At 49.6% G+C, this 21,794-nt stretch overlaps 1 protein-coding gene across 8 annotated transcripts in view; it reads right to left on the bottom strand.

Annotated features, from left to right (window-relative positions):
- The window catches only part of MRPS9 (mitochondrial ribosomal protein S9), a 123,399-nt gene that overhangs the window by 61,717 nt on the left and 39,888 nt on the right, over positions 1-21,794 (bottom strand). For 2 of the 8 annotated variants that reach the window (XM_079941222.1, XM_079941220.1), the window contains one exon: positions 15,460-21,155. The exons of 4 other annotated variants lie outside the window; for them this stretch is intronic. In XM_079941222.1, the coding sequence (XP_079797348.1) occupies positions 20,891-21,155 (265 nt within the window). In that variant the 3' untranslated portion in view covers positions 15,460-20,890. Of the gene's footprint in view, positions 1-15,459; positions 21,156-21,794 lie in introns of those variants that run through there. 2 more of the 8 variants (XM_079941223.1, XM_079941221.1) reach the window with 1 other exon arrangement.

Raw genomic sequence — 21,794 nt, forward strand, 5'->3', positions numbered from 1 at the left:
TAAATGTGTTAAAATGAAGGGGAAAAAAACCCCTCTGAAGATGAAAAGGTTTTCACCCAAGCTGGATGTGGGAGAGATGGAATCTGCCTGTTACTTTCCATTTCAATCATCCAGCCTTTTGTCATCAACGTAATAATGGGGCAGCACGGAACATCCCTGAGGGAGAACCAAGGCCAAAACAGCAGCCGCCAGTGAGCCCAGAGCCCTGGACGCGAACCTCAGAAAACATGAGCCGGTAATCAGTTCTCCTCAAGGTCCTAATCAAATTCCTTTTTATGAAAATCAAACTTCGTTTGATAACATTAATATTTTCAAAGGAAGCCTGAGAATGCCACCCACTTAAGACCCTGAGTTAGCTGGATGTTAATTCAAATGAAGGAGATTCTGCAATTCCTTTCCTCTTTCCATTTTTAGAAAGGAGTAGACATTTTCTAGCTCAAGGAATATTTGAAGCCTTCTAAATTGAGGAGACAAAAATTAAATTATTAGAAAACTGTTTCCCTTCTGACAATTTGGTATTTCTCATCTTGGCTTATCTAAGAAGCCCTATCTGTTATTTTCAAAAATGGTTTTCTGGATAACATTTATGTAAGAATTAGTTCTATTTTAAATTACATAGGCATTTCCCCTTGTCAAATACAGTAGGCGCTTTGATCAGCGAAATGGAATCAGTGGATTGAAATAGCATTTCGACATGGGCTACTTGCATTTTTGATCCTTCTCTGAACATGGGAGGGGCACTTTTTATTGTGAGATACATCCGTACAGGCATGTGCGGATGAACGGGACAGTTCTAGATTACACTGGGTGTAATCGCCACCGAGACCAAGAAAGAGAACTTTATCAGCACCCAAAGCCCACGCCGGGCTGGCTCCCCACCCACTCTGACTTAGCCAATAGTCCTTCACTGGCTTTTCTTTATGTGTGTACTTCCTGCTTAAGGATCCCCAGATACGGACAAGCTCCCCCCTCTCTCTCCTTATGGCCCCTAGCTTTTTATGTCTTCCTTATTTTATAGTCATTGTTCTGTTTGATGCTTACATTGTCCCGACTGGGACCAGAGGAAGTCCATCAACGTGGCTTCTGGGTTCTTGGGGACCCCCTCCCACCATACCTTCAGTCTTTAAAACTCAATTTCATTGCAATATTATTTACAGAAAATAAAATACACCCCCAGTAACTGTGGAGGGTGGGAAGTTTCACACAGGTGCACACCTGCGTGACCACTGCCACTCGTGCAGGATCTCCATCATCCCGCAAAGGTTTCCCCTGCCGCTTCAGTCAGCTCTCCCCCGCAGCAGCCCCCATCAGTCTCAGCTTTCTCCGGTTTCATATCAGTGGAGTCAGACAGCGTGCGCTCTTTTATGTCTGTTAGTCTTTCACTCAGCATGATGTGTCTGAGGTTTACCCATGTTGCCAGGAGCGTCTGTGACCCTTTGTTACTTCTGGGCAGCCCTGCCCTGCGGGCTAGACCACAACCTGTACATCTGTTCACCTGCTGGTGGACATTTAGGCTGTTGCCAGTATGGAGCCAGTGAGAGCAAAGCTGATACAAAAGTTGCCCACATACAAGTCTTTGTGTGGACGTAGTTTTCATTTCTCTTGGGTAATAACCCAGGCTGGTACCGCTTGGCCATATGGTAAATGGATGGTTAACTTTATAAGACACTGCACGAAGCCACCCAAGGTCGCCTCGTACATTCCCTGCCTTGGTCAAAGCAGTCACTTCTCCAACAAGCACTGATTCCTTTTTAGTACAAAACAGTACTTAGAAATCAGGGCTGGGTATGGTCATGCTCACGGCTGCAAGCAGTGGCCGTGTCAGTAAGCACTGCTTCCGGTGGGTCATTTTCGGAAAAGGTGAATCCCTGTCCCAGCACTGCAGGGCACCCAGCATCCTGGCCTCTGTGCAGCAAATACCGGTGTCACCCCTCAATCGTTGAGAAGCACATACACACCCCTAAAGCAACCACACATTTTCCATCCTGGAAAGACCCACTAGTCCACACAGCTTTCCGCCATCAAATGCACCTGCGATCTGCATCTACACCAATGTGCTCTTGGTTCTCTGCTGTTTCAATGGAAAAAGGGAAGTTTCTCCTGTCTGGGTTATTTCCTCGCCTATCCTCACTTCCCTGGCATTCACAGGGCTTCTCTCACCCACTTTCGCCTCCTTCCCTAACATCTTCATCTCCTCCTCCACTTTCACTTCTCCCCCATGTGCAATTCCTCCCCATCTTCACTTCCTCCCCCACCTTCACTTCCTCCTCCACTTTCACTTCCTCCCCACCTTCACTTCCCTCACTTTCACTTCCTCCCCATCTTCACTTCCTCCCCCATCTTCACCTCCTCCCCACCTTCACTTCCCCCACCTTCACTTCCTCCCCATCTTCACTTCCTCCATCTTCACTTCCTCCCCATCTTCACTTCCCCCATCTTCACTTCCTCACCCAACTTCACTTCCTCCATCTTCACTTCCTCCCCAACCTTCACTTCCCCCCACCTTCACTTCCCACCACCTTCACTTCCTCCCCATCTTCACTTCCTCCATCTTCACTTCCTCCATCTTCACTTCCTCCCCATCTTCACTTCCCCCATCTTCACTTCCTCACCCAACTTCACTTCCTCCATCTTCACTTCCTCCCCAACCTTCACTTCCCCCCACCTTCACTTCCCACCACCTTCACTTCCTCCCCATCTTCACTTCCCCCATCTTCACTTCCCCCATCTTCACTTCCTCCCCCATCTTCACTTCCTCCCCCATCTTCACTTCCCCCCATCTTCACTTCCTCCCCATCTTCACTTCCTCCTACCTTCACCTCCTCCCCACCTTCACTTCCTCCCCATCTTCACTTCCCCCCCATCTTCACTTCCTCCTACCTTCACCTCCTCCCCACCTTCACTTCCTCCCCATCTTCACTTCCCATCTTCACTTCCTCCCCCATCTTCACTTCCACCCATCTTCACTTCCTCCCCCATCTTCACTTCCCCCCATCTTCACTTCCTCCCCCATCTTCACTTCCTCCCCCATTCCATTGGAATTTGTACACACTCCAGCCTCCTTATCTCAGAACAAAACCAAGCCTTCGGGGCCCAGGCCCTCCTTCATCTACACCACTTTGGTCCTCTCTGCCTGGCCCCACCCACATCCTCACCCCACTGCACTGTGGGTTCTGTTCCCACCACCCTACCACACCCGCTTTACTAAGGTCACCAATGACCTCATTTGCGCCAAATCCAGAGGACACCCTTCGGCTTTCACCTGACATCTCTGCACAGTGTAGATTCCCCTCTCCCTTGCCAATGGTGAGATTGGTTTTCTTCATTTGTCCTGGCTCTGGCAGGAAGTGCACGGAAGTGGTCCAGGGTTTGAGAAGTGGTCCTGGGGTGACTGTCTGGAAGGGCTCCACATGCATTTGGAAGTGTTAGCCCCAGGTTTGTTAAAATTGTAATAGAACAGACCTGACCTACTGCATTTCTAACACCACAGGCTCCCCTAGTACATAAACCCCCTCCACTGCCATCCCAGCATCTCATGGGAAACTCTGTGTCGATACACGGAGAAAACAGAAGGAAAATTACAACATTTGGTTCATCTAACCTTACATTCCTCCTCAGAAACAAATACCGCTGTGGATCTGTTATCAAAAGATGAAACTATTTTTGAAAAAGTACCACAGCAATTCAGCGGAGGAAGACAGTCTTTTCAACAAATGATGCTGGAGCAACTGAACACCCCCAGGCAAAACATCCAACACCCTCGACCCAACACCACACCTTATTCAATGAAAATTATATCAAAATGAATCACAGGCTTAAAAACACATAAATGTAAAAAGTGTAAAATTATAAAACATTTAGGGAAAAAGAAGGTCTTTGGGAGCTAGGGCTCAGAGAAGAGTTCTTAGACTCGACACTAAAAGCAGCGTCCATAAAAGGAAAACAACCTCCTCTAAATGAAAAACCTTTGCTTAGTGAAATATCCTTTTAACAGGATGAAAACACAAGATACCAAGTGTGAGGAAATGTTAACAAACCACATATCTGATAAAGGGCTTGCAAGTGGGACGTACAAAGAACTCTGAACACTCAACAGTGAAAGCAAACAATCTGGTTAGGAAGTGGGCAAAAAACATGAATGGAGACAGGACACGTCTTCACGGAGGAAGGTGCACAGTTGGCAGATAAGCACATGGAAAGAGGGTCACTGTCGTTTGCTATCAGAGAAACGCAAATTAAATCCACACTGAAATAACACTACATACCTGTCAGAATGGCTACAATAAAAAATGGTGAAACACCAAATGCTCTCAAGGATGCAGAGACGCTGGGCCACTTACACACGGCTGGAGGGGATGTAAAACGGTTCAGCCACCCCAGCAAACGGTTCAGCAGTTTCTTATAAAACCAGACAGGCAACGACCACGCGACCTGAAGGCTTGGACCTCTGTCTAGAGAAATGAAGACTTAGGTTCACACGAAAACATGTACACAGATGCTCGTAGCAGTTTTATTTGATCTCAAACTGGAGTAAATATATCTTAAGTTAGAGAAAACTTAGCCATATTCATCAGTGCTTGCGAAAACACTGCCTCACCCCCGCCAGCTATTTAACAAAATAAAGTGAGCAGCTTAAAATGCCTTTTACGAAATTCTTTCCTGTTTTGTAGTTGATGCAAATCAGTAGATAATCAGGAGTTCTTGTATGTTAAAAGGGGAAGTTTTCAATTTAAATTATTAATATTCCAAGACTTTCTAACCCCTGAAATGACTTTTGAGACACAGAAGTAGAGAGAAATCCCTCCGGTTTAAATGCAGAGGCTCTGCCAGGCGCGCCAAGATCCTCACGCTTCCTCCTTGACACCATCCTAATGCCTCTTATCATACAGATGAATCATCAGAAATCACCACTCAGCTTTACTTCTTGCCTTTCTCATCAGAAAAGCTCATAAACTTCACATTTTACTTATGCTAATGTTTCTAAACAAACTTTGTTATCTTATTTGCATAATATCAAAATATTGTTTGAAATCTTACATTCATTCGTCTTAGTTAATTTCAAGCTCAGGGACACATGAGCACAAAGATGAGCTGAAGCCTCCTGGGACCCCACACTCCTCCACCCCGTGAAGCCTGGGCCTCTCTGCCCCGCACTTGCACACCATCATTACTGCTCATGATGCCAACGATGGTGGCAGAAGGGTCTCCAAAGGCCAGCCTGTGTATTACTTCTTCCAGAATTAGAGATACTCCTCCCTCAATTTAGTGCTGAATCGAAGACTCGTATAACTTACCATGTGCCAGGCACCTTTGTAAGCATTTACACGTTAATTAATTTACTCCTTATAACCACCTTATGAAGCAAGTAGTATGGTTATCCCATTTTACAGATAAGGAACGTGAGGCCCCGGGAGGCAAATAACCTGTTCATATCACACAAATAGGTGGCAGAGACAGGACTCAGACTAAGCAGTTCAGACCTGGGCCCTTAGCTAGGCCACCTCCCAAAAAGAATGGATGGATGGGGCTTCCCTGGTGGCGCAGTGGTTAAGAATCTGCCTGCCAATGCAGGGGACGCGGGCTCAAGCCCTGGTCCGGGAAGGTCCCACAGGCCGCGGAGCAACTAAGCCCTTGTGCCACAACTACTGAGCCCGTGAGCCACAACTACTGAGCCGGTGCACCTAGAGACCGTACTCTGCAACAAGAGAAGCCACCGCAATGAGAAGCCCGCGCACCGCAACGAAGAGTGCCCCCACTTGCCGCAACTAGAGAAAGCCTGCATGCAGTGACAAAGACCCAATACATCCAAAGATAAATAAAATAAATTTATTAAAAAATTTAATAATAATAATAATAAAGAATGGATGGATGGATGGAGGGATGGAGGAATGGATGGAGTGATGGATGGAGGATTGGATGGATGGATGGAGGGATGGATGGACAGATGGATATACAAATGATTGAATGAACTAATGAAAAAGTTTGTCCTGCGTGGCCATAAGGTGCAAATGGGATCCGCATTGACCTGGGAGCTCCCTGGTTCTTAGGGCCTGTCTGTGGCCTCCGCATGGCAGCATCTAGCCTCAATCCCAACTTAGGACTTGCTTTTTCATGAACACTGTGATTGCCAAAGTGTAATGTCAGGAACGCAGAGCTGGGAGGCGGGAAACCTTATGTTGGCTGCAACACCAACCTGTGCGCTCTCAGGTACACTGGGGACCTGTTTCCCCATCTGTCAATGAGAGGGTTCAACTAGAGTAATTTCTAATATTTAACAAGTCTGTGTTGTGATTTGTCCAAGTGAAAGTCCACTGGCAAGACCAGAAGGTCAGGAAGTGGGCATGAATCAAGACACTGGAGCACCCGGCAGAGGCTGAGTGTGGTCCAAGCTCCTGGCCCAAGAGACGGCCGCAGTGCTACGTAGCTGCGGCTCAGGGAGAGGCAGGAGATGAGGCCAGAGAAGAAGAGCTGAGACGGAGCCTCAAGAGCTTGCGGCACCGACTGTGATGCTGCAACTCTGCAGGCAACGGGGAGACACTGAGGGCTTTTACTGATTTATTTTGATTGTGGTACATACAATTCTACCCTTCTGCTCATTTTTACATGCACAGCTCAGTGGCATTGAGGACATTCACATTGCTATGCAACCATCCCCACCATCCGTCTCCAGAACTTTCTCATCTTCCCAACCTGAAACTCCGTCCGTTAAACACTCACTCCCCCTCCCCCGGTCCCGGGCCTCCCACACCTACTTTGGTCCCTATGGATTTGATGACTCCAGGGCCTCAGAGCATTTGTCTCTTTGTGACAGGCTTATTTCACTGAGCATAACATCTGTCAGGTGCACATATGTGTGTCACGTGTCAGATTTCCTTCCTTTTAGAGGCTAAACTCCATTGCAGGCATGAATGGCATTTTGCCTATCCATTCATCTGTCGACGGACACTTGGGTTGTGACCACCTTCTAGCTACTGAGAATAGTGCTGCTATGAATGTGGGTGTTCTCAATCTGTCTGAACGGAAGGGTTCTGAGTAGGTTACTGGTTGGACCAGAGTTTTCCTTTGGAAAGGTCTCCCTGGTGGTGCAGAGACGACGATGATGATGACAGCGGTGACATTTAATGGGTGCTTTCTATGCGCCAGGTACCGTCCCAAGTACTGGATGTGCACTCACTCACGTAACCCTCATTCCACCCTCACACCTGCTCCTGCGAGGAAGGTGCTCCGTCTCACCGTACATGTGGGCAAGTGGAGAGAAGTTGAAAACTCTGTCCAAAGTTATGCAGATAGCAAGAGACAGAGTCTGTAACTGAACCCGGGAAGCCTGCCTGCTCACACCAAACCTAGCACCACTCGGGATGTGCGGGGAGGGGAGGGCTGCAGGATGGCGGCCCTTTGCGGGGCGTTTGGAATTATCCAGGCAGGAGCTGACAAGGGCTGTGAACTCAGGGAGCAGAGAAGGATGGTCGAGAGGGGAGAGATTTGAGAGTCTCGGGGTGCGATGGACAAGCTCCCCGTGAGTGAGTGACCATGGATGTGAGGAAGGGGAAAGGGGCTGAAGTGGTGGACAGCTTTTGAACTTGACTGCATACTGGAGAGAGGTGTCATCACTAAGAGAACACGCGTAAACCTGAAGGGAGGGCGGGGGACAATGGACAATAATTCTCTTCGGTACCTGCTGAATCTGAGATGTTATGGGGCATTCAGATAGAGGCAGTTATATTAGAGACACACTCAAAGGGAAGACCTCGCTGGGGGCACAGACTGGGCACTTGTTAGCGTGGGGAGGGTTAGAATCTTAGAAGCAGATGGGCTTGTTCATGGGTTGTGTGTCTAGAATAAAAGGGAGAGACTGAAACCCAGGGACTGGGGAGCCTCAAAGCCGGGTAGAGGGCACACTTGGGTTTGTAAATGTTAGAACCGACACGACAGCACAGAGAGAGGGGGTGAGGCACCATTGCGTTGCCCCGTGAGCCATCTGTTCTATTCGGGGGACGCCAAAGGTTAGGAGCTGGGTCAACAAAGAGGAGAGAGAGGACACTTACAGAGAAGCGTCAGAAGGGTAGGAGGATGTGGGATCCAAGGCGGTGAGAAAGATTCCAGAGGGATGGGGTCCAGTGCCTCACAGAGACCAAATGAAAGGGGCCTGAAAGATGTCCCTGACTTCTGCAGTTAACATTACTGGTGACCTTGGCAAGAGCCGATCGGTCAATGTGGTGGAACCGCCCTGGGCTGGGCCTGGCGGAGTGGAGTGGATGTGGGGTACGGAAAGGTGTGGACAGGCGCCGGGATGAGGGGGAGAGGGCAGGGGCTGCTGAGGGGCCCTGGGGACAGCAGGCACATTCCCACCGAGGAAAGGAACTGTGCAGACATCCCAGGCCTGGGAGGCCGGAGGACGGGGTGACCAGACAAGACTCACCCCCAGCAGAGGGGGCCACCTGAGAACAGACAGGGGCAGTAGGAACGGCTGGGCATCCACTGGGCAGAGACCCTGGAAAAGCTGGAGCTCTTGAAAAGGGAAATGCTCGGTGCTGATCTTGGCCGTGGGGCTGGCACACGCGCCCCGGAAATGGCAGAGGCTCTACGGAGTCACTGGCTACCGGTATAAAGTCAGTTCGTGCCACTGACTTGATAAAGTTAGTTCTGGGAATTGACCCTAAGGACAAATGAAAGAAAAAGCAAGTATGCTGGTCGTACAGTATTTACGGTATTATTTTTTAAAAGCTCACGTGGCTAACGGTATGGAAACTAGTTAAGTAAATTGGGAAACATATGCTCGATGGATGGAATATTCTGAGGTCATTAAAATGATGATTATGAAGCTCAAAGTGGTCATATGATAGTAAATGGAAATCAGTTTTGAAATGGTATGTATGTTCTAATTACCATGATGTAAAATGTGCTTTCACGTGAAAATATACATACTAGAATTCCTAAAAATGCTACTAGCTGTTGGTTGCGGATAATGGTAAGATTACGGGTGGGTTGTTTTCCTTCTGCATTTGGTAAACTCACTTTGAACGCTACAGCGCTAGTTAGAACAACAGAAAAGCAGCCTTGAATCTTCTTAGTTATCAGCCTATGGAAAAGAGAACATAGCTGAATATTTCCCCTCCATCCTCTGACGGTACGGAGGTCTACGAAGATGGAGTTGGGACGTCCCCGGTGGCGCAGTGGTTGAGAATCCGCCTGCCAATGGAGGGGACACGGGTTTGATCCCTGGTCCAGGACGATCCCACATGCCGCGGAGCAACTAAGCCCGTGAGCCACAACTACTGAGCCTGTGCTCTAGAGCCCGCGAGACACAATTACGGAGCCCGCGTGCCACAACTACTGAAGCCTGCGCACCTAGAGCCCATGCTCCACAATAAGAGAAGCCCCCGCAATCAGAAGCCCGTGCACTGCAACTAGAGAGAGCCCGGGCACAGCAATGAAGACTCAACGCAGCCAAAAATAAATAAATTTATAAAAAAAAAAAGAAAAGAAGATGGAGTTTATGTGATACAGCAATTCCACGTGATACAGCGATTCCACTGGAACCCTTGCACTCCACGGCGTGGAGGGTGAGTGTTTACGACCAGGGTGGTCCCCCTGGTCCCGTGGCAGCCTGGGTCACCCCGCAGGCCACAGCGCACCTGGATGCTGTTGACAGGAACGTGCTGGCTAAACTCAGCCTGCATGTCCTGCCAGGGTGGGGAAGGCGGGGAAGGGGAGAGAGGGCCGTCCTGGCCAAGCCCGTAGCCAGCACGTGGCCCACACAGTGCCTGCGCCACCGGGCAGGTCCCTGGGGGCCACCCACACGCTCTCATCCACTCCCACCCCCGGCACCTCAGTCTCAGGATGGAACGCCCCGTCCCAAACGCTTTGGTTTTGCTTCTCAGTCTCTTAATAGTGGTCTTCCACTATTTTGAGTTAAATTCTCTCCACTTTTTTCCTTTTTTTGTAAACTAGCATTTAGAGAGTTTATTAATACTCAAAACACTGATGTAAATGTATGTTTTGAAATAGCAACTCGCAGTCAAAGGGGAGCCAGTCTATCCCAGGGGCAGCGGCTGGAGGAGGAAGCAGGGGTGTCCGGCCTCCTGTCTGCAGGAATCTTCCTTCCCTCCCTGCAAGACACTGCTGCCAAATCCTGTGACTCGGCTTCTGGTCTTTTCCAGCAATCCACCTTTCATAAGAGGACTCAAGTTATCCTCATCACAAGAAGAATAATTTTCCTGGTAACTATGCATGGTGACAGATGTGAACCAGACTTACTATGGTGACCATTCTGCAATATACAGGCAGACCTCGGAGATACTGTGGGTTCGGTTCCAGACCACCGCAGTGCAGCGAATATTGCAGTAAAGCGAGTCACACAAAATTTTTGGTTTTCCAGTACATACATAAGTTATGTTTACGCTATACTTTACTAAGTGTAGCATTATGTCTAATAAATGCACATGCCTTAATTAGAAAATACTTTATTGCTAAAAATCGCTAACCATCACCTGAGCCTTCAGCGAGCCTGATCGTTTTGCTGCTGGAGGGTCTGGCTCGGTGCTGATGGCTGCTGACTGGGCTGGGGGGTGGCAGCAGTAAGTCTGCCACATCGACTGACGACTCTTCCTTTCCTGAACGATTTCTCTGCAGCCTTCAATGCTGTTTGATAGCATCTTCCCCTCAGTAGAACTTCTTTCAAAATTGGAGTCAATCCTCTCAAACCCTGCTGCTGCCTCATCAACTGAGTTTATGGAATATTCTAAATCCTTTGTTGTCACTTCAACAATCTTCACAGCATCTTCATCAGGAGTAGATTCCAACTCAGGAAACCACTTTCTCTGTTCATCCATAAGAAGCAACCCCTCATCCGTTAGTTTTCTCATGAGATGGCAGCAATTCAGTCACATCTGCAGGCTCCACTTCTAATTCTAGTTCTCTTGCTGTTTCCACCACATGTGCAGTTACTTTCTTCACTGAGGTCTCGAACCCCTCAAAGTCATCCATGAGGGTTGGAATCAACTTCTTCCAAACTCCTGCTAATGTTGATATTTTGACCTCTTCCCATGAATCAGGAACGTTCTTAATGGCGTCTGGAATGATGAATCCTTTCCAGAAGGTTTTCAGTTGACTGGGCCAGATGCATCAGAGGAATCCCTGTCTGTGGCATCTACAGGCTTATAAAGGTACTTCTTAAATGGTAAGACTCGAACGTTAAAATTCCTCCCTGAGTAATTTCACGGGCTGCAGAATGGATGCTGTGTTAGCAGCCATGAAAACAACATTAATCTCATTTTCCACGTCCATCAGAGCTCTGGGGTGACCAGGTGTGTTGTCAGCGAGCAGTAGTATTTTGAAGGAAACCTTTTTTTTCTGAGCAGTAGTTCTCAACAGCAGGCTTAAAGTATCCAGTAAAGCATGTTGTAAACAGATGTGTTGTCATGTTCCACTTACAGAGAGCACAGGCATAATTCTTAAAGGCCCGAGGATGTTCAGAATGGTAAGTGAGCACTGGCTTCAACTTAAGGTCACCAGCTGCATAGCCCCTAACAAGACAGTCAGCCTGTCCTTCGGAGCTCTGAATTCAGGAACTGAGCTCTCTTCTTTAGCTATGCAAGTCCTGGATGGCATCCTTTTCCAGTAGAAGGCTGTTTCATCTACACTTAGCACCTGTTGCTTACTGTAGCCACCTTTATTAGTTATTCAGCTGGATCTTCTGGGTAACTTGCTGCAGCTTCTACACCAGCACTTGCTGCTTCACCTGGCACTTTTTACTTTTTATTATTTTTTAAGATCTTTTGGCCTCGCTGCGTGGCATGTGGGATCTTATTTCCCCGACCAGGAATCAAACCGCGCCCCCTGAACCGGAAGCGTGGAGTCGTAACCACTGGGCCTCCAGGGAAGTCCCCACCTTGTACTTTTATGTTACGGAGGCGGCTTCCTTCCTTAAACCTCATGAACTAATACCTGCTCGCTTCAAACTTCTCTTCTGCAGCTTCTTCACCTCTCCCAGCCTTCACAGAGTTAAAGAGTTAGGGCCTTGCTCTGGAGTAGGCTTTGGCTTAAGGGACTCTTGTGACTGTTACGATTTTCTATCCAGACACTACAACTTTCTCCACGTCAGCAATAGCGCTGTTTGCTTTCTTATGTCTGTGCGTGTTCACTGGGGCAGCACTTTTAATTTCCTTCAAGGACTTTTCCTCTGCATACACAACTTGGCTAACCGTCTGGCACAAGAACCCTAGCTTTCAGCCTGCCTTGGCTTCCGACATGCCTTCTTCATTAAGCTTCATCATTTCAAGTTTTTGATTTAAAGTGAGAGATGCGTGAACCTCCTCTCACCTGAACACTAGAAGCCACTGTAGGGTATTAATTGGCCGAATTTCAATACTGTTGTGTGTCAGGGAGCAGGGAGGCCCGGGCAGAGGGAGAGAGACAGGGAGCAGCTGGTCGGTGGACAGTCAGAACACACACACATTTATCCATTAAGTTCACCATCTTACATGGGTGTGACTCGTGGGCCCCCCAAACAATTACAATATAGTAACGTTAAAGATCACTGATCACAGATCACCCGAACAAATATGGTAATAATGAAAAAGTTTGAAATATTGCGACAATTACTAAAATGTGACAGAAATACACAGAGAGCAAATGCTTTGGGAAAACAGCACCAACAGCCTTGCTCCATGCAGGGTTGCCACAAACCTTCAATTTGTATACATATATAAAAATGCAATATCTGGGAAGCACAATAAAAGGAGGTGTACCTGTGTACAAATACCAAACCATTATGTTGTGCACCTGAAACTAATATAATAAAAGGGAATCAATTTAATAAGTGAGATCATTATAAATTCAAATGTAAGCACGTGAAACATAAATCAGAATTTAGAGATTCATCTGCAATAGACAGATTTAAAAATATAATTAGTATGCCTGATGCTTCCAAGGGGCATTACAGCGTACAGGAATCACCTGGATGAAATTAGGGAAGAGGGCGGGAATCTCACCCCCTTCGCCTTTTCTGCACCGAGTAGCCTATTCGGTTGTAAACTACTCCACCTGGTGGTTAAACCAGGGTACTAGTCGCTAGAAATCTGGACACTTCAAGGCGAAATTCACTATTTTCTGTTATAAAATTTATGAATGAGCTTTAAAAAGTTCAAACCACACATGAAAGAAGAAAGTAAAAAATAATCAATAATTTCACTGCATAAAGATATCTGGACACAAACAGATTTTATAAGTCAAATACGGGCATAAAGATATCTAGATACAAATACATTTTATAAGTCAAATACAGGCATGTAATACATGAATATTCTTTGATAGAAGAGAAATAGTTACCACTTGCTTTTTTCACTTCAAATGAATCAACGTCTCAACACAATTCAGGAATGAGAGCTAGTCCGTATCTGATCACGTTAGCATGAATAAAACTCGGAATCCTTTCACCCAGCAATTAGGGTAACCTCTGTGGACCTCTGTTAAGGGGTGTGTGTGTCAGAGGTTGCACACCAATGGGACCCTGAGTCCGGCCCCTGACCCCTGGGGCCCGTGGTCTCTCACTGTCCAGCACGCGCGCGTGGCCTCCCTGGGGAAGCCTCTGGCTGGTGACAGCTGGACGGAAAGAGCCCTAAGCTCTCCTCTGCTGCCCCTTCCGGAGGACACTTCACACCTGGAGCAGGGTTTCCCTGTGTGTGATCCCCGGACCGGCTGCAGCCGCATCGCCTGGAGCTAGCTGGACATGCAAACTCAGCTAGAAATGCCTGCTCTAGGCCTCCTGCCGAAACTCGGTGGGGGGGGGGGGCGGGGGCGGGCCTGGAACATGTCTTAAGTCCTCCAGACGACTCTGACGCCCGTCTGAGAACCACGATCTAGAACACTGATGAAACATCCCCTTCTTTCTTATTCACTTGTCTCTCACCTCACTATTAACCTTCAAAATGTTCCCTCCACACGGGATTGGGTTACTACGCTTCAACTGACCGCCACAGGGGTTACACTATTCACTGACCTGGTAGTTACGGGTCACCCTGACAAAGTAACGGGATGGGATGACACACACTTCACATACATCACGAGGGACTTGATCTTGGACTTAAGCTTTCAAAACCCAGGGTCTGAGCCCTCTCTCCAGCTCTGCTTCTTGCACTCTGGTCCCAGCCATCAGCTACGTCACCTGACTCGGTGCACTGCCTCCTGCCTGAATTCCCTGCTCCACCCGAGGCCCCCTGAACACGAGGAGGGTCGGATGCACACACAGGGCGCGCCAGCCTCCGCTCAGAACGTGCAGTGATTCCCGTCTGCTGCCAGGGAAACCATGGCCTTCCAGCCCTCCCCGTCACCCCGCCCGGCTCTGCCCTGTCCTCTCACTATCCTCCTCCCTCTGCTCCGCCCACACCTGCCAGCTCCGGGGGTTTGGCATTAGGCCAGCCCCTCGACCGGGGCCCTCCGGTGCCAAGTGTAAGATGCTTACTCCTTGCTGCCTTCACGGCTCCCTGCAACAGCTGCCCCCCCTCGCTGTGCCAGTCCCAACCCCCCTTCCCTGCTCCAGGGCACCCTCCACCACGCGCAAGGCCAGCCACATAACACCTTATCGTCCCCCCAGCCGGCACGCAAGCTTCTGTTTCTGGTCCCTAAACCTCCTCAGCACTCCCCGTGGGGCTGCGTCTATCAGCATCTGTTGGGTAAATGGAAGAGCGCAGGGCTCTGCGAGGGACCCCGCGCCTTCGCTCTGGAAGGCGTCAGCCCGCTTTGCGCCCGGGAGCTAGGCTGGAAGTGCTACCAAGGCCCCAGGCAGGGCACATCCTGAAACCCAGCCGGCTCCAGGCAGCCACGCCCAGTCCAGCCGTCCAGGAGAGAGGTGCACAGAGTAACGTGTGTGGGAAAATAAACTTTCATTTTTTGGTTTAGAATTCGCACATCCCAGAATATGTTTCCCCAAGTAAGCAAGTCTTCGCAGGCAGAGCCATTAGACGGTGTAAAATTGCCCACACGCGCCTTCCCTCGGGCACTGGCTACAGAAACGTCCTAAGGGAAGGCTGTCCCCTGAGCTCCATCGGGGATTCAGTGCACAGATCTCTTCCAGAAGCCCTGCCTCCTGACTGGCTCGGGGACCTCTGAGTTCCTGCCCCAGCCTCATCTCCGACAATAATCTATGCTCACACCTATTCTTTCTTTCTTTCGGCCGTGCCACGCGGCACGTGGGATCTTAGTTCCCCAACCAACCAGGGATCCATGCCCCCTGCATTGGAAGTGCAGTCCTAACCACTGGACCGCCAGGGAAGTCCCCTGCATTACTTTTCTATGGCTGCTGTAACCAACCACAAGCATAATGGCTGAAAACAGCACGAATTTACTGCCTTGCAGTTCCGTGGGCTAGAGGTCCAAGCCCGAGGCTTACCTCACTGGGTTAAAACCAGGGTACGGGCAGGCAGCATTCCTTCCTGGCGGCCCGCAGCACCTTAACATTAAGGCTAGGGTTCACTCGCCTGATTAGACTAAAAGTATAGACTATTCAATGTTCAAATTTTTTAATTTTTCTAATTTAAAGGAAACAGATTTCCGACACCACAAGCAAGTTATTGTTACTCTATTTATTGAGCTCTGAAGTTAAGTAAATCATTGAAGAATATTCTGAAAGACTTGGTACTACGATGAAATGAGTAGTAACAGCCACACACTAGATGTTTTAGAAATACCCATCCATTCCCTCCAAGCCACTCCTGTCTGTCACCTCTCGAACCGCCCTGTCATGCACTCTGCCCAGCAGCACATCTCAATTCTCATCTGTGTGACCCACGAGTGGGTTCCACTCTGTGGGGACAGCTAAGTTTGTAACTTAAAGATCCGCTTTGGAGTTTGGGTGGCTTATTGTAGGTCTCCAGATTCTCCCTGCAAACCCTCTGAGATCCAAAGTGATTTCTCCCAACATGCCGGGGAGTCTCTGAGGCAGTATGTGGACATGAGGGCAAGATGACGGTGGTGGGCTGGCCCCTTGCCCTATGGACCCCGCAGATCCCAATGCAGGGGGTGGACAGGGAGAGGAGGGGCAGGGAAGGCAGGAGGGTGGTTGACAGGGGAGACCTCAGAGGGCGATGCCGCACAGGCAGTCAGAAACGCCCATCCCATCCCACACGATGATACTAGAGCTTATGTTTAGGAAGCCTATATATAAAGACCAAAACGAGCCCACTATGCTCTTTAAACAAGTAATTTCAAGGTAGGAACAAGAAACCCAGAAACTAAAATTGAGATGACCATAAAGTTTTGAATTCGTCCCATCCTTGTCATGAACTGAATGGGCATTCTCAGCGAGGCGCTGTGGAGACCTCAGGCCAGGAACGGACTTCCGGGGTCCCGAGAACCCCTCAGCATTACAGGATGGTACTCTTGTACACGCTGCCTTTCCAGGGCAAGGAGCCTTTGTTTTCACCTAATTCCATTGCTCCAACATGGATGAGAATTTTTACATAGTTTACATTCGCATCATCTTGAAAGAGAACCAGCGCTGATGATGTATGGGAGGCCCTCTAGCTTGAGCGGTATTCGTGTGCAGAGATGTTTCTAGAAAGCCTCCAGCACCCGGGTGTCAGGCTGCAGCTGGCTGACGCTCCTGTCACCACCCGTGGGCAGCCGGCTGGGGAGAAGAGAAGCCAGGTCCAGGAGGGCCCTTGGAAGAGGGAACGTCCACAGGAGTTCCAGCCAGGCCGGCTAAGCCAGCCCGTCTCATCCCCTCAGGATGCAGGGATGCCCACGGCGCAGCTCAGACCGTCACGCAGCTGGCACTGCCTTCCTGTCACTTCTTCCCTCAGGAAGACAAGGCCCCGGGGGATGTGCAGGGGGCCGGCTACCAAGAGTAACTGGGGCGCAATCTCTGAATGCTGCCCGCCGGGCAGGGCCCACGTCCTCCTCGAGGCAGTTTTGACGTTTTTGGTCGACGCTGGCAACGGAGAGTCACCAGGGCCTGCTGTCTCAGAAACTGCCAGGTGTCTCACCCCAGTTCTGAGTGGTCCGCGGAGCCCTGGAAAGCAGGGATCCTGCCCCCACCTTTCAGACCAGAGGGCGGAGGCTCGGTGTGGGTGGAGGGCGGTGGTCTCCGGAGCACGTGTCACCCCAGGCCTCGCAGAAGCTCCCGGCCGACCTGCCAGGTGAGGTCCCGTCCTCAGCTCCGTGTCATTACTGCTCAGTCAACACTTCTCAGCAGGACCTAATTGCCTTCTAATTGTTTTCCCTGTGTTTGTTGTTTTTCTAATTAGAGACGCAAATTCTAAGCTTTGAGGACAAAAACTCTGTTGACTACTTTTTGTAACCCCCTTCCTGGGGGAACCAGAGGAGCCAGCAGTAAAGACGCCAGGGACTGGTGGAAGAATCCGGACTTGCAAGGCAGATGAGCAGGCAGAGCCCACCTCCTGAGCTATCGGAACGTCTGAGCGAGGGGTCGGTAGTGGCGTCCTTCCCCCAGGGGGAATGCTGACTCCCGAACCTGGCGTGAGGGGGCGCTGGGCACAGACAGCAGAATCCTCCCGCTGCCTCTGTTGCGGGGAGAAACACGCACAGACTCGCACCGCCCGCGAGCTCGGGCTGGGGAGGAACAGACGGCAGGGAGGAAAGGGTGCTGGGGACAGTGGCCGGGCCGCTCACGGGCACCAGGCAGCGGAGGGGCGGCGCGGCTGGGGGGCTCTGCAGGCAGGGCTGAGCCTGGGGAGGCGGGTGGAGGCCAGCGTTCCTTAGCGGTGAGGGGCCCCGACAGCTGCGGCGGCGACCACTCTGCACAGCTCTGCAGCGACCCAGGCCTGACCCTGGGGCACAAGTCCCACCTTCAGGGACGGGACCTGCTGTCTGCTAGGACTGCCCCTGCGCCCGCTCCACCACTGCTGCCGTGGGAGCTGCCCTTGGTCCGAAGTGGCCCCAGCTCCCTAGTCTGTCGGAAGAACCCCGAGAAGTGAGAGGCCAGGTTGGGAGCCGAGCGCCCGGGAGACCTGGGACACGGCCCCCATCCTGCAGGATGTCCGCCCAGCCCAGAAATCCTGAGAGGCTCCCAATAAGTCCCCCTTTTCAGTGTAAAGACAGCCCAGGTCTGGGGTTCTTGCCACCTGCCACCGACAGGTCCTCACATAGCCAAACACAACCACCTACCGATGTGCAGTGTCCAGCTCCCTTTCCTTTATCTGCAAATCGCCGTGAAACACGCCTCTCCTCTACCACCCTCCCCTCACTTCAAGGCAATACAAAATTCAGTGTAATAGTGGGGGACCCCGAGCGGGAACAGGGACGACGGTGTCCTCGGCGGAGAAGTCTACAGGGTTCGAATGCCATCAGGAGAGTTTGTGTGAACCTTGCATTCTCGACTTGGAGAGAAGGACCTCACACCGTGAGGCTGGCTCCCCCGCGGAGGTTTCAATCATTTTTAAGAGAAGTACCATCAAGTCTTGGGAAAATGAAAAAGGAATAAATTTGGAGTTCTCGTGAACAGTTTTCATAGAAGATCCAAAAGTGGTCCTAACTTTTGTTAAAGCTAAAGTAGCAGTGATTTCATGAAAAGTAACAGGAATTTACCACTTTATTAAAGGGGTCTCCTCCCATCCGTTAAAGAAAATTTCCTAGAAGGAACCTGTCTGGTTTGTATTTATAACTTGTTAAATAAATGTCTGATGAATAAAAATTGAGTAAGAAAAAGCACTAACACAGCAAGACTAGGACCCCGTATTCTGCTACTGCAGGAACAGTGCCTGAAAGGCTGAGGCCCTGCGTAAAACCCAGGTTTTATCAGGATCAGGTAGAGGAGGCCAACAGGCCAGCAAGTGACTGCCTGAAAGGCACGCGGCAGGCACGTGGTTTACTGTGGCCAGGGACCCGCTAACCCTGGGAGGGGCCCTCCCTCCAGGCAGCAAGGCCCCAAGACGTCTGGAAACACATGGTTAAAGCAGGCCTTCACTCCAAAAATCATGGCCTTTAAATACCTTCTGATTCTAATGAAATACCTAATTCTACCTTATGGTTCCTTTTTTGAAATATATATTATAAATGTTATTATTTAGTTTAAAAAGCTAATGTCCTGTGCTGAAGGAAGGAATACACTGATATGACTTGAATTGTTTTTTCCCCACATTTTGCACCTCTATAGTAATTTATATTTTCCGAGAAATGACAGAAAAAAATTCTGACAATATTTTGCTCAGTGTTGAAGCTCAGCAGTTTTTATAGCTTAGTGCTCAAAGATTACTTTCAGTTTTCAGTAATGCGTTCCTGGTGTCTTAACCAAAGGCTTACAATAAGAAGAACATCTTCTGTAGCCCACAAAGTTGGTCACCAAAGAAGGTGGCAGTATTTCCGTGAGATGATGATGATTTTTATGGCCCCTTGACTGTTAATTTGGAGGAATGGGTCACAGGCTTCCTGGTAGAGGTGCTTGACATCAACACTCGTGCAAACACAAGGTGCTGGCCCTCCCTTACAAACACTGAGAGCTCCTCGCGGCTGCCACCTCCCGTGGTGTGTGAGGGCTGAGCATCTGTGTCAGTGGGGCTGCTGGATCGAGTGTAGCCTGGACGCCTTAACAGATAATGGAAACACTCGGTCTACAGCACGCAGCTACCCCACGTACAGCATCGTGTTTCTGTTTCTTCTGAGGAGTCAAGGTAGTGAACTGTCATTCATTTTCAAGGAAACTGCCTGCTTACACCATGACCCCCACTCCTTCCCTCGTCCAACTGAGATCCTGTGCACTTGGGTTTAAGCAAATGACAGTGGTTAAGGAGGGGTTTCTTGAGGAAAATCACAACCCACACTGATAGGGGACCTGCTCTGGGCTCCGCGGCTCCTGTGGATTTTACTGAACCCTCTAACCCTGGGACAGGGGCTGCTGTGCTCCCCTCCTCACAAGCGACCACCCAGCTGTGAGGAGGTCAGCTGCCCGAGGTCACACATAAGCCCCGGAGACTGTTCTCGAGCTCCTACATCCCAACTCACGGTAGTCTTTCATTCACTTTTATCGTAAAATGGTTCATAATAAAAATCACACGTATCACATTTGAAAGGTACAGTAAAGTGGACATTCATGTAACCCTCCTCCTAGCCAGACAAAGATTATGACCAATACCCTTGACCCCTGCTCCCACCAGCTCAGGCCCAAGATCTCACCATGGTGTCTGCTTCGCCTGCTGGATCTAGGGCTGCACACAAAGGGCGGACTTATTGTCCTTAAACCCCCCCCCAAACCCTCCTCATGCCCGTGGTTCTCAGTATCATAGGGAGGGACCCCTCTGGGCATCTTGTGAGAGCAATGGAACTATGTAGCCCAGAAAAAGTGACGCATGTATAGAACCCTGGAACTACTTCAAGGTTTCACAGACACGCTAAAGCCAGATCCTCAGAACTAATTCATACTGTAACCGCAAGTCTGTACCCAGCTTGGAAGGTACTATGCTAAGTGAAATAAGCCAGAAAGAGAAAGGCAAACTCAGGCGTGGTATCACTTATACGTAGAATCTTTAAAAAAAAAAAAAAAGTCACACTCAGAAACAGAGAGTGGAATGGTGGTTGCCGGGGGCTTGGAGGGGGGACTGGCCTGTTGTCCTCCGCAGAGGCTCAGCTGGGCTCCTGACAAAGACGCTCCAGGGGCTTCACTCTTCTCAACAAGGACTCTCAGCCCTCAGTTTTGGAAGATATGTTGTAACAACTGCTCTCTGGGAAAACGAGTGAGTCCAAGTCCGTCCTGTCATTAAGTTAGCAGCGTGGCTCTGCTGGGTCAGATGTGTGGGGCTGGGCCTTTCCGTCCGCAAAAGGCGGTCTCTTGATTGGATTTTGCTGAATGCTCCTTTCAGGTCGAATGTGCCAAGATTCTGAGTTATGCTTCTAAAGCTCTCTTCTGAAAAAGTTTTAAAAGTAAAGCAGCAGAACAAAGCTAAAAAGTTGTAAATAATGATTTTGAGAAGGTAACCTTTACGACATTGCATTTAGCATAAATCAGCTCCCAACTCCAACGTGCGACGGTGCTGCTTGACCCGGCCAGCGCCTGCCTCCTGCGCGTCCGCCGTGTGCCAGGTGCACAGGCCCCCTCCTTTCCCGCCCAGACACTCAGCGCTTCTTCCAGGTGAACTTCCTGCGGGCTCCCTCCTGGCCCGGCTTCTTCCGCTCTCTGACACGGGGATCGGCAGTAAGCAGTCCCGCTGCAGCATAAAAAGAGATGCCTTTATGAACCATGGAAATCGCAGGAAGGCAGGAGAAGCGCCTGAACCGGCAGCTCCTGCCGTCAGAGGAAGAGCGCCCAGGCCCACAAGCAGTTCCCAGCCTCGTGTACAACTCAGGACAGCAGTCCGCTTTCACTCTCCTAAGCTATCTTCCCAGCTTCCGAGACAAACACCAGGTACATTGCTTGAGTCTGCTTTTCTTCTCCTATGAGAGATACGACTCCCTTTTGGTTTTTAAACTTGTTCAACTTAAGACAAAGCTGCTCTGCTGTGCCAGTCGCTACTCACTGCCAGGGAACTTGCCCGGCACACTTACTATTACAGATGTGAAAGTTTTAAGAGGGAGAAAAGCAAAACTTCCTGGGTGGCGAAGTGTGTGGAAGTATACAGACACCACACAGTAACAGTGCCCGTGAATATACCGACACATAGCATATGACTTATCAAACATATCTGAGAAAAGAAACTTATTTTTCTAATTTGTGTGATAATAATATTTCTTGGTACTTTGTTTCAGAATCTAAAAAAGGTTTTAGAGTTGTGTTCTCAGCACAAGGCGTTGGTTCCAGAAGAGTAAAGTCAGTTTAGACTGGAAGCTCCCGGTCTCCCACCATCAGG

Source organism: Stenella coeruleoalba, assembly GCF_951394435.1.
Source record: "Stenella coeruleoalba genome assembly, chromosome: 13".
Taxonomy (NCBI): domain Eukaryota; kingdom Metazoa; phylum Chordata; class Mammalia; order Artiodactyla; family Delphinidae; genus Stenella; species Stenella coeruleoalba.